This window comes from Calonectris borealis, chromosome 8, assembly GCF_964195595.1.
Source record: "Calonectris borealis chromosome 8, bCalBor7.hap1.2, whole genome shotgun sequence".
Taxonomy (NCBI): domain Eukaryota; kingdom Metazoa; phylum Chordata; class Aves; order Procellariiformes; family Procellariidae; genus Calonectris; species Calonectris borealis.
Genome location: NC_134319.1, coordinates 19,965,417 through 19,977,977, shown reverse-complemented (window position 1 = coordinate 19,977,977; position 12,561 = coordinate 19,965,417). Strand labels below are relative to the sequence as shown.

The 12,561-nt window shown below is 39.0% G+C and overlaps 1 protein-coding gene across 4 annotated transcripts in view; it reads left to right on the top strand.

Moving 5' to 3' along the window:
* ARHGAP29 (Rho GTPase activating protein 29) overlaps positions 1-8,598 on the top strand; it is a 55,131-nt gene extending 46,533 nt beyond the window's left edge. Inside the window, exons 16-24 of one of the 4 annotated variants that reach the window (XM_075156332.1) lie at positions 16-111; positions 1,655-1,818; positions 2,062-2,250; positions 2,397-2,534; positions 4,136-4,368; positions 5,110-5,416; positions 5,587-5,695; positions 6,062-6,181; positions 6,710-8,598. In XM_075156332.1, the coding sequence (XP_075012433.1) occupies positions 16-111; positions 1,655-1,818; positions 2,062-2,250; positions 2,397-2,534; positions 4,136-4,368; positions 5,110-5,416; positions 5,587-5,695; positions 6,062-6,181; positions 6,710-7,611 (2,258 nt within the window). In that variant the 3' untranslated portion in view covers positions 7,612-8,598. Of the gene's footprint in view, positions 1-15; positions 115-1,654; positions 1,819-2,061; positions 2,251-2,396; positions 2,535-4,135; positions 4,369-5,109; positions 5,417-5,586; positions 5,696-6,061; positions 6,182-6,709 lie in introns of all 4 variants that reach the window. The other 3 variants (XM_075156333.1, XM_075156334.1, XM_075156331.1) reach the window with 3 other exon arrangements.
* The last annotated feature ends 3,963 nt before the right edge of the window (positions 8,599-12,561 follow it).

Genomic DNA, 12,561 nt, shown 5'->3' with positions numbered 1-12,561 from the left:
TTTCTCATCTGCTAGGGGATTTTAAAAGACGACTTCCCCGAACACCTTCCACTGGTACTATGTCATCTGCAGATGATCTTGATGAAAGAGAGCCACCATCTCCTTCAGACTGTGGTAATGTTGTTTCCATACCTGAAGTCCCCAGAAGATGCTTTTTGTTGTAGAATGTGGCTTTTCTTTTTAATGTGCTTAAGAAAAGTACATTAACAAGGCTGTGATTACCAACAGCATTGTTTTTCAATACAGTGTGCATCCACTTGAGGTTGAGAGCTGAAGAATAATGTTCAGGTCATTTTAATGAAGTTGTGCAGAATTGTCATCATACATTTAGATTAACTATATGGGCAGCCTTTGAACATCTCTAGTGTTTTCTCCCTCCTGAGGTAAACATAAATGATCCACTAACTATTCCCTCCAGACATTTGCATTTAAAATTAGCTGCATGGCACTGAGGAATGTAAGATCACTTCTAAACTTTGAAGTAAAGTGCACAGATATGGGGAGTTGGTAATTGGCAGATTGGGAAAAAAGTGGATCCAAATTTTCAGGGTAATAACTGAGATTTTACCCTTTTCAACTTAGATAAGCAAGTTTGGTAATGTCTGTCCCCGATTTGACCAGACCATTTCTAATTTTCAAATTAATTTTGGCTATATAAAGACAATGTTGCCACAGGTACTGAAACCTGAATAACTGGATTATTGGAAATAGTTTTATGGGATGTCTACAATACTCACAAACTAGTTCTGAAATATTTGGGGTATTTGCTCAGTGAAGGAAATTCTTTCAGTAAAGGAAATTCTTCAGTTAGTCCTTATTTCCTAAATGTATACTTTGCCGTCCAGGAACAATCCTGTGGTTAACAATACTAATTTAGATCAAGATTTAAAGCATGGCAACATGTTAATGAATGCAAACTTTCACTTGGAGTGGTATTGTTTAATCAATACTTGAGCTTCTAAAAAGCTTTCTGGGCAACTAACTGTATGTGTTAATTTTAAGTTTTTATCTGTAAAAAAAAAAGGATTTTCGTTCAGTTGTTGATAGCATTTTAAATAAATTGCTTGAAAAAAACTGGTCACAAAAAGCACCAGTTACTATTTGGTTTTAGAATCCTCTAGAAAATATTTTGATGTTATAGAATCAGTGACTGAAAATCAGTGATTCTTTTTTATTTTATATGGGGTCTGCTGTGAGTGTGTGTTAATTCTTCCCTGCTGCAAAGTATTCTTTTTTAAGTATTTCAGAAACACTACAGGGCAAACCATAATGTCATCTTTCATCCTCTAGTACAGGATTTTGAAATACATAGAATGAAACTTTCATGAATAGTTGCCTGAACTGCAGGGTAGTTGGAATTAAATGTCCTAGTATTTTCACATGCCATTAATATAGGAGAAAACTGAAATACTTAAAAATGCAAAACGGATTATTTGATTCCACTTTTATGTAAGATTATTTGATAGTTAATGTGTCCATTATGTAAACTGTAACATTGTTCTGCTTGCTTGTGATTGAAATGTTCTTGATTACTTTGATAGTTGCTATTACTTACAGAATTCTGTGTTCTGCAGCATGGTTCCAAAAAATGAGAATAAATACCCTATCCCAATAGTAGACATTAGAATGACTGTAACAGAGAAATTCTTTCCAGGTTTAAATGATCTGACATCTGAAACTGCAAATTCTCCAGGACCTTTCAGAAACGCTAATATGTCCAAAGCAGCACAAACACACAAACTGCGGAAGCTGAGAGCTCCATCTAAATGCAGGGAATGTGACAGCTTAGTGGTATTTCACGGAGCTGAATGTGAGGAGGTAAGTTGAAAAGTAGTTTAAATTGCTGCTTGGGATTTATGTAAAGTGGGGAGTTTTGGAAACTTGCATTATTTTTCTGTACAAAAAGTAGACTTTGTGGCTCGTAGAATCATCGTGAACTCAAAGCAGAAGCACAACAGACTAATAAATCTCTGTTTGCACACATGGGGTCACAAACAGCAGAGATATTTCTTATGGTGTCAGATTGTATCAAACCATGTGCTTTTTTTTCCTCCCCTGTAGTGTTCACTTGCGTGCCATAAAAAATGTTTAGAGACTTTAGCTATTCAATGTGGGCACAAAAAACTTCATGGAAGGCTTCACTTGTTTGGAGTGGAATTTGCCCAGGCTGCTAAAAATGTTCCTGATGGCATTCCTTTCATCATCAAAAAGTGTACGTCAGAAATTGAAAGCAGAGCGCTGAATGTCAAGGTATGCTCAAGTTTGTTTATAAGACTTAAGTATGAACAATCTTTAAAAAACCCTCTTAAGATGTTAATGCTGTACTGCTGATCTCATCTGTGATTTATACTTGCCTTTCAAACTAAAATAGAGTTGTGCTGGTCTTTTAATTTCAGGGTATCTATCGTGTGAATGGAGCCAAATCAAGAGTTGAAAAGCTTTGTCAAGCTTTTGAAAATGGAAAGGATTTGGTTGAGCTCTCAGAACTCTATGCACATGATATCAGCAACGTTCTCAAGTTGTATCTCCGCCAGGTATGTACTTAAGAGGTCAGATGGAAAACCAAAGTAGCGTAGTGTATTTCTGCAATACAAGAGAGAAAAAAAAAGCTTTTCAGCAGTCCTGCTGCAGAAGATTAAATGAGTGCCTTGAGTATTTGCAGTAGGCTGCTTTATTTTCACACGGAGCCTGTGACAGGGGCAGGGAAAGCTGTGAGATTACTGACTGCTGGTATTACAATCTGTATTCCACGTGGGCATAATGTCTCTCTAAATATTAGTACCATACACAGAACAACTTTTGTTTATCCACTTGTAGTGAAACTTTAATTTCTAAAACCTTTCCGGTTACTGAATTTGCCTGTCTTATGTGAAGGTTAAAACATCCCCATATTCTTGCCTCCTCATGCAGACAGATGCTAATATATTGCTGTTAATATATGCTAACAAAAATTTCATCAAACACTCATGATGGTCATGATGATGTGTTCATTATGGAGGGATTATCCATCCTTTTGGTTTTTTTAGCTCTTCAAAATGGAGCTTTAAAGCTTCATGATTGAGTTATCCAAAACAGTTTCAGTATGTATCTGAAAAAATGAGGCTGGGATGTTGCCCAGTGAAATTACTGAGTCACACTGAAAACTTGTTAACCCTGAAAGGAATAATCCTTAGCTGCATGGTCCTGTCCTCTTCCTTACACTGGCTGTCAGAAATGAGCATTCTAATCCTATGATCACACCATTAAGTTAAGTGCTTTTGAAAAATTAAAAAGATGTACTCTGCCTACTTACTGAAGTAAAAAGGTAGCATACTATATACATCATACTACTGGGGTACCAGTTTGAGGCACTGTGTTGTATTTTGAATGACTGATAATTAAAAAAGAAGTCAAATAACATGTTTTCTTCTGGTCTTACTTCATTTGTAGCTCATCTGTTGGTGTGGTTTTTAGGTAAACCTGTTCATGTTAAATGCAGGAACAGTGCTAGAAACATGCAGCTAAGACATTTTTAGACAGAATCCTGAGTTAAACCCTATTTGAGACTAATTATTAAAACTAATTATTTTGAGTTTTATCTAGTCTTCCTACTTTTTGCTTTTATCTAAGCTGGGGCAATGCAAATAGCCAGGTCAGGTTTGAGGTTTTTGTCTTTTTTGGTAATTTTTTTTTATTAACATTCATTTTCATACTGAGAGAATACTTAAATCACTATTAAAATCAAATGTTACGTGGCCTAAAATCCAAACTTGATACCACATGTAATATACTGTCAAAGACTGGAAAAATAAATAACTGCTCTATTATTATGGTATTTGTGCATATGCAGTGTAACACTCTCCCTCATAGCAATCACTTTCTTGAAATCTGTACCTGTATTGATAAATGCTCAGTCTTGAAGCTATTGCAGGAAAGGGCTAGTAAAAGATTTCTGGAGAAAGGTGTATGGAGGAGTGTTCTTGTTACCTGGGATTGGGTTTGACAAATTGTGGTTTGAGCTAATGAACAAGGATTAAACAATGTCATCATCTAAGAAAAGATGCTAGACCAGACAAAGTTGAAGAAAAACAGGAAGGAAACAAAGAAGTTAAAACTCAGGCTTGACTATGTTTTTGAAATGTTCTTATTTCTTCAGCTTCCGGAACCCTTGATTTTGTTTCGGCTTTACAATGAGTTTATTGGACTTGCAAAAGAAAGCCAGAATGTTAATGAGGAATTGGATGCTAAACAAGCTAGCCCCAAATCAAAGAAAAGACAGTCAATCTGTATTGAACTGAATAGGATCATCATTAAAATTAAAGATCTTCTGAAACAACTGCCTGTACCAAACTATAACACTCTTCAGTACCTTATTGGACACCTTCACAGGTGAGAAAAGACTTTAAATGCAAGATGATGTTGAAAAATAAACCGCTACATGCTGCGTACTAGGAAACTTGTACCCTTTTGATGACTGTAGAGGAAGAAGTCACGTATGCCTTGGAAGATATTGTTCTGTTGCTGTTTCTTATTGTTCTGATGCTGTTTCTTTTTCCAATGTAATGAATTCTCAGGTGAGAGAATAATATGAGATGGAAAGAAAGGAGGGAAAGAGCTGAGCTCCATTATTCTTGATTCTCAGCTAGCATTGGGGTCAGCAAGTAGTAACTAGTGGCAGCTGCAGGGACCTGGGTGTGATTTAAATCAGGATATGACCTAGATAGGGCTGTGATTTTGTGGCTAATAACAGAAAATTGAAACTTGTATCATGTCTGATAATAACCATTCTCCAGTTACATTTCACTTCCTTGTCCTCCAAGTGCTGGATTGTATGATGATGTTTGATGAGGATGTACCAAGCTGATGACTACCAATAAAAATGGGTAATATTGGGCCACAGCTATATTATTACTTAGAATGAGAGACACGTTCTTTTCCCCAACCCCAGAAATGCCAAATAGCCACAAATAATATTAACCATTCTGCCTGTCTACCAAACCCATCTTCAGTTTTTTATTGTCTTTTAGCCTCTTTAGACATAAGATAATATTTTAATATCTAAAATATTTCTGAAGTAGTAAAACCTTCTAACAGTTGGGGTTTGGGGTTTTTTCTCCCCTCTTTATGCAGGGTTACAGAACAGTCTGATGAAAATAAAATGTCAGCCAGCAACCTTGGAATAATATTTGGCCCAACTCTGATCAGGCCACGTCAAACAGATGCTACAATTTCTTTGTCGTCACTTGTGGATTACCCTTATCAGGCCCGGGTAGTGGAGCTGCTCATAACATATTATGAAAAGATATTTGATGTTTCATTGAAACCACTTCTGAGCACATCTCATACTGAAGAAACTGCCATTACAGTCAGAGTTGCTTTATCAGCAGAAGAGAGGGAGCCACAGCAGCAGAGGAAGTCATTTGTTTCTGTAAAGGAGGTGAGTAACTTTACTTGCGCTGCCGCAACGTTACCTGTGCCATCTTAACTTCTGTGTCAAACGCTGCAGTGTTCCAGAGCACATTTCTATTAAATCTTCGTGGATTTTTTGTTAAGGAGTGCCTTTCCTCTTGAATTCTCATTTACTTTTGCTCTGACTTTTGTTAACAGGGTATTCTGATAGCTCCAAGTGAAAGCAGAGCTTCAGAAACAGCTGCATTGTTTTTGGAATCGAACAATAGCAAGAATACAAAAGAACAAGTAGATACATCTGTAACTGGTTAGTGCACTTTTATTAAGTCTTTGGGTGGGTGAATAAGCAGTCGTGGATGCATTTGATTATAGTGCATACAGCTCTTCAATTTAGACAGAAGCAAGCGATAAAATCTGCTTATCACTGCTTGATATACTGTTTATATTTGTAAGAGGAACAGAGAATTAAATCTTGCTAGAGTCTTTCAAAAAACCTGTGTTTATGGAATCGGAGCTTAAAGTATTTGACAAGAGAATAGAACAGTGTTTTGGTTTCTCCCTTTTTAAAAAAAAGAACGATAATTATGTTGTGACTGTGGATTTCGGAAATCTATTATGATGCTGCAGACCAATATCCAGCAATTAACATGTTTTGACCATTGTTTTCCCCCAGAATGTGTATCATTGCCACTCACTGGAACTAAACCAGAAGTCTCTGGGAAGAGTAATTCTCTGACAGAATCATCGGCTACCAGAATTTTGGATGTTAATATTTCTGCTCCAAAAGAGCCAGGTTTGCTAACCTAACCATAAATCTTCTATAAGATTTTTTTTCTGTTTATCTGCCTGTGCTACTACAGTGGTTTGTTTTAATCTAGATATGATTTAATCTACTTTATTTAGGAGTAACTATACATGATCCCTTGTAATTATACTGATTTTCAGCTGGTGTTACCAGTTCAGTCATGTCCTGTACATTAACAGTACAACATTTTCAAACATATTAAAACTGAAAATATTCAGGGATGGGAAAGCACCAGCCAAAAAAAAAAGTGCAGTGTCTCATTGCCTGTTTTCTCCTTAGTGTCTTCCTTGGTTACATCTGTACAGTATGTGTTCTACTGCTATTGAAATGCTAACATTTGGTTAAAGTAGGACACTCCTAGTATGTATTCAAGGTATACCTAAAAACTGTTATCCCTTTAAAATACCAACTACCAAGGGATCATTAATAAAGTTCATGTTCTGTTAGCAAAAGTCTTGCTGACTTCTCTTTATATTTGGTGCAAAGATCCAGTCACATCTATTTGTGTGTTTCTAGGTGATGCTGTGAGTCCAGTTTCAGAGAGAGACAATGATTCATTTGTTTCTCTAGGTGAAGACAGCTGTAAAATTAACCTATTTCCTGCAAAACCTAACCGTCAGATTGCCAAAGTTCCATTGCGGGTTCCGAGAACAAAACCAGCTACTCGCCCTGTGAGCCTACCTGTAGACCGAATACTTCCTCCATGTGTTTTGAATGAAAGAAATTCACGAAATGTAGGAGCAGTAAGTCCAGAGAAGTTTGGCAGGAGCCCTACTATTGAAGAAGTTTCAGAGGTGAAGGCACTCCCTGCTGTTAATACCTGCTGCAGACTTCCTTGTTACGACACCCAGATGCTGCGGAAAACTTGGGACAAGCAATATAAACAGTATGATATCACAGCAAGGACAGCAATGATCGTGACTAATGTGCCCCAGGAGAACCGAGCACTTGAGAGTGGAACTGCAGGTGCCTTATCTTCATCATGCAGCATTGGTAACAATCCAGCTAATGCCATTCTTCCTAGTAAGCCATATTCTGTTTCTGTCAGGTCTGGAAGGACAGCAACAGAAGGGAATGGTCCTGATACCAATCCTCTTGCTGCCTTCAGGGCACCAAGAACATTGCAGCCACCCCCAGGGACATTTTATAAACCACCCTCTAACAAATCAAAACAAAATGAAGAGGGTTCTTTTGCTAAAGCTTGTGCACCAACCAGTGCTAGCTCTGTGCTTCACCAGGATAATACTGTGAAACTGGCTAGGAGCTCTGCACTTCCATCAGGTGATCCTGAACAAAACACAAATGAACTAAAAACTAGCTCAGAGGATATTCACCCCACAGATCTGAAGCCTACTTACCAGAGACTGAGACCAAAAAGGATTCAAGAACTGGAACACAGGGAAGCTCATTTTGTATAGGGTGCAAATTCCTCTTGGACTGTATGCAATTTGTTGATGTTGCCAGTGGAGGCTTCCCCTTGCTCCTTTATCCTTTGCCTTCCTTTGAGAATCCCACTTTTGTGCCATACTGGAGTTATTTTTATATATGCAGCATTTTAAAAATGGGGGGGAGGGCTGGGGAATTGTGAAGGAAGTAAGTCAAACTTTTTGTAATTCAGTAGCTTTTCATAAAGATTTAATGCATTCGCAGTCTAGAGAGAGCTAATGGGTTCACTGAATAAGACACTGAGCTTCATTTCATTGTATGGAATGGAGTGCTTATTCATAGAGAAACAATTATTGCATGTAGCAGTGAGAAGAGCCATTTTTCATAATAGACATTATAATAAAAATGGAAGGTTTAATGTTCACTGTCTAAGCATAAACCAAAGCTTGTGCTTTGCTTTGTAAAAGCATTTGTTCAGTTTTCTAATTTGTGCAATTAAAGCTTTGCTCCTGAACAGACTTACGTACTGGCCAGCATGGCCCATAATTATGTATCATGTGTGTATATTTTAGGCAGACATGGTTATCTGTTGCCAGTTTTCTATGTTGTCACTTTAATATTTTTTTTTGTACAGCAAGGATGCACTTACTGAGCTTTACTATTCAGAAGCAGCAATCAGTCCAGATCTGGTTTCCTGTATAGCTTAGCAAGTGGGGCAAATGTGCATAGCCTGTTTCATTTGGATGCCCTTCTGGAGAGACTGTCAGTTGCAGTGGTGCTGGCTTTCCCTGGTGAATGAAAAGGCAGTGATTTGCTTGCTATAGATCAGTTTCACCACTTAACCTGGTGTAACTGAAATGAAGAGCATTGTTTCCAAGTTTCAGTGATAGAGCTGAAAATAACCAAAAATCTGCATTAGTAGGTGCATCTAATGGTTTTCACTTTGTATTAAATGGTTTTTATGTGTACACTGTGTTATATTTGCTTTAAAATATATTAACTTGTTAACATTTCAGTGACTTTATGGCTTCCATATCTGGATTTCTTCTAACTTATTAAAATACAGACATTTGGCCTTTGCAATAGCATAGTACTCTGCTGCATCTGTCTTCCAGGGATGGGGGGCGGCACGCTTTTCTTAACAAGATTACAATTAGTGTGACCCTTTCTGACATACTATAGAGTACATATTTTTTATGTATGTTATTTTAGCATGGTACTTTCTACTGATATAAGAACCAAGAGGACTCTCAGAGGACAGGAAAAGCAAAGAATCACTTTTCTGTTTTTACAATGTAAAATATACTGGACTTTCCTACTCCATTCCTTTGCCCTTTTTCCCAAAATATCCTAAACAAAATCCCACACTGCATTCAGTGGACTTAATCTGATTTTAGTTTCCAGAACAAAAGATGTTAATGCAACGCTGAACTTCTGATTCATTGTCACATTTCCACAGAAGCATGGCTTGTGCTTTTGGCAAAGGCCATGCTACCACTGATGGTTCTGGCCATGCTAGGAGCTGTTTCATTGGGGAGCTGCCTTATACTACAGAAAAGCTGAAGAAGCCAGATGCTGCTATCTGCCCAGACTGGTATTGAGTTGCATAATAAAGTAAGAGGAGGGAGAAAGGCTTCTTGACATAGATGGGAGTTTGTTCCACGTTGAGAATTGGGGGGAACCCACACAACTGGTTAATGAGAAGAAATAGTGTTAATGAAACATTACAAGCATTGTAACAGAACCTCATAGCACAGCTGTGAAAGGATAGTGCTGGTTAGTATAGACTAGGGCCACAAAATGGCAAATTAATTTGTTATTAAGTGTTTTAGCATTTTATTTTTAAGTGTTTTAGCATATCTCTAGCACTGAATATGCTAATAGCTTAAGAAATTGTAATAAAAACTATTTGTCTAGTTGGATGGAGGGTCTCCAGTACTCCCTGGGGCAGGCTGCTGAGATGGAGAATTATGATAACGTACACTAATCTGTGAGAAAAAGATGAATGTTTCTTAACCAAGTCATAATACTGGTTACTACTGGTTGTTACCCTACTGCTTTTTATGTACCATCTGCTTCCATGTTTTGCTGGCGTGAAAGGTTTCTGCTGTTTTAAATGTGCTTCAGGCCTTTGTTCGATGTTTCGCATAGGCAGGCAGCTACCAGGGGGCTCGGCTGGGAGCGGGAGAGCACAGTGCCCTTCTGCATGCCTGTGTATGTGGATGAGTAGGTGTCTCAAAAAACCACATTATTTTATGAAAAAAATCATCACTTTCAAAAGATTAATTATGCATGTCCCTGCTTTATAATGTCTTTGACTCTTTTTATGCAATACAAGTGAATGAGCAAATGCACTTCTTTTGAAATTAAAACCTTTGAAGCTTATTTAAGAGTTGTGACCCTGTGACCCGCAGGGGCCAGAGGGTTCTTCCAGAACCTTCCTGCCAGACCGGGGGACGGAGCAGCCTGCGGGGGTCTGGGAGGCAGTGGCTTAAGGGCCAGTGTGTGGCTTTTGGATCTGTAAATTTCTGTAAATGTTTGCACCTTGATGCCAACACTGTGTTTTGTTCAGGCTGGTACACTGAGGCCTTCCCCTCCGTGTGAGAAAGCGCCTCAGCAGGCCCCGGGGAGCGGCGGCCGCCTCCTGCCAGCGCGGGGCAGAACCCTGAGGAACCTGCCGCGGCAGAGGCGGGACGTGACCCGCCGCGGCAGCAGAGCCTGAAGCCGAGTGGCTTTCTTTTTGACTGAAAATGTTACTAATGGCCCCTATTGTTTGTTTCGGTTCTGATGCAGATTTCCTGAGGTCTTGTGTTTGAAATTGGTTCACCCCAACCGAATTGCAGTAATCCCTCCCACCTGCCCCAGGTGACAGGGCTCTGGGACTTGCAAAGTGCCAGCACCCTGCGGCCTGCCCTCTTGGGGAGGAAACCTTTCTGTGCCAGATTTGCTTGGTAATTGCGTTTTCTGAAGTCGTAATGCACTGCCTCATCCCTCTTAAAGCTTTGGCAGAGTACCGACTACCGTAAGTCCCTGACCTAATTAGTCATGACAGCTGTTTGTTTAGCGGGGCCCCTAATGCTACCAGAATTACCCTTCTGAGACCATCTTCTCAAGTACAGGGTTTGTTCAGATCTGGAGGAATACCGTCAGAAATACATTGTGCTTCTGCTGGTCATATTGTACATTTGGGAGGATTTTTATTCAGGAGTCCTTAAACTCGCAGATTGAGCTGTTCTGTATCAAGCAGGGGATTAAAACAATCTCCTTAAAACTGAGCAGTGTTATTCTGCAAGCACAAACTGCATCTAAGATATGTGTTTCTTTTCAGCCAAGCTGAACATTCCTTCAGAAACCTTTCTCTTTCCCACAGCACAGCAGCACTCACACATGAGGTAAGCTTTTGTGGTAAGTTTTCTAAGGTTTTTTTTGTTGCTTCTATTTAAGAAGTCCTTGTTTTGCTTGCAAATCCATGAGTTCTTCAGCTTCTGTAGTGTACCAGAGGCCTAATTGAGTTTATCTGAAGCTGACATGCAATGCTCTGCGAAGGCAGTTAGTGTGCATATGCTAACATTGGTAACTTAGTTCAGAGCATGTTTGTACTTTTTAAGTGACTTCTCTACATACCGCTGTGATTCACAGTACAGACTGATCTCAGAGCACACAAACTTTATTCTTTTTGGATGAGACTAAACTGGAACACGAGCTTCAGCACTGTACCTGATGTGCTGCAGCTGCTAATGCACGTTCAGTCCATGGGGCCAGACAACTTTCCACTAGCAAAGTTTGGGGGGGTGGATGTCTGATATTTACAAACAATGCTATTTTATATGAACATGTCAACATGAAAATTAGTTTCACAGGAGCGTGCTTTGGAGACAAGCCTTTCTGAATAAAATGTTCTATCTGCATGCCCATTTCTCTTTGTAGAGAGGACAGTTCTGTTTCTGATTCAGACATGCGTGGGATCCTTAAAATGTTTTCACTCACAAGTAGATGAAAAAGCCATCCTAAATCTTCCAAAATGTAAAATGTTTGAGGAAGGTGAATGCTAGGAAAATCCTCGCTCCTCTTATGCTGCTGGATTACAGAAGATTGTCTATGTGAAGTAAACTGGATTACGCTAGAAGTAGAAAACATGCCTTCTGAGTTTGCACTTGGTGTGCTTTGTGCTTGTTTAACCACAGATTGGGGTGATAAGCCCACCGCTGGGTTTGCACATGGACAGGATCTGTTTAAGATGCCACATTTCCCTGTGTTTGATGTGTGGAGGAATCTGATTCTGATTGTCTTTGGTTCTTAGAAATACACCTTTCAAACAGAAGTTTCACTGGCCTTTTCTTATTGTCTCTGATTTCTTGTCAGCACTCCCCTTGAGCCGTACCTTGTGAATAATACAGCTTCTACCAATTTCTGTGCACTCATTTCTTTGCAGATTGTTCTTTGCCATTTCTTCAAGTAGTGCAACTTGTTTCCTTACTTTCCATCTCCTTTCTTTAATTTTCTTACTAGCAGCCATATCCAAGAAATATCATTTGACCCCGGCTTGCCACAACTTCCCATTCTTGTTCTCCAGGTCACTCCTTATCCATTTAATGGAGGGAGACCTCTGAAACGCATTACGAAAAGTTTAAAAACCTTCAGCTTGGATTTTCCCAAGCAGTTTAAGATAGCTGGGTGCAAAACTTACCTTACCTCAGAAAAAGCCAGCCTGTGTATGTGTAGTTTTCTCTACGCACACACACACAGGTGTATCTGTTTATCTATATAAGATACATTTATACATGCACACTCTTACAGTTTGCCTGGGCAAAATTGTGTTAGCATTAATTGCATTAGCTTTCTAGCGAGGCTGTGTCTAGGGACATGTTCCTCTACATGTATAAGAAAGAACATCTCACCAGTTAAATTGTCTGGATGCTGGAAAGAATTATACCTGAAAATATAAAAATTATACCTGAAAAAGTGTTGGCCCATGAACACAC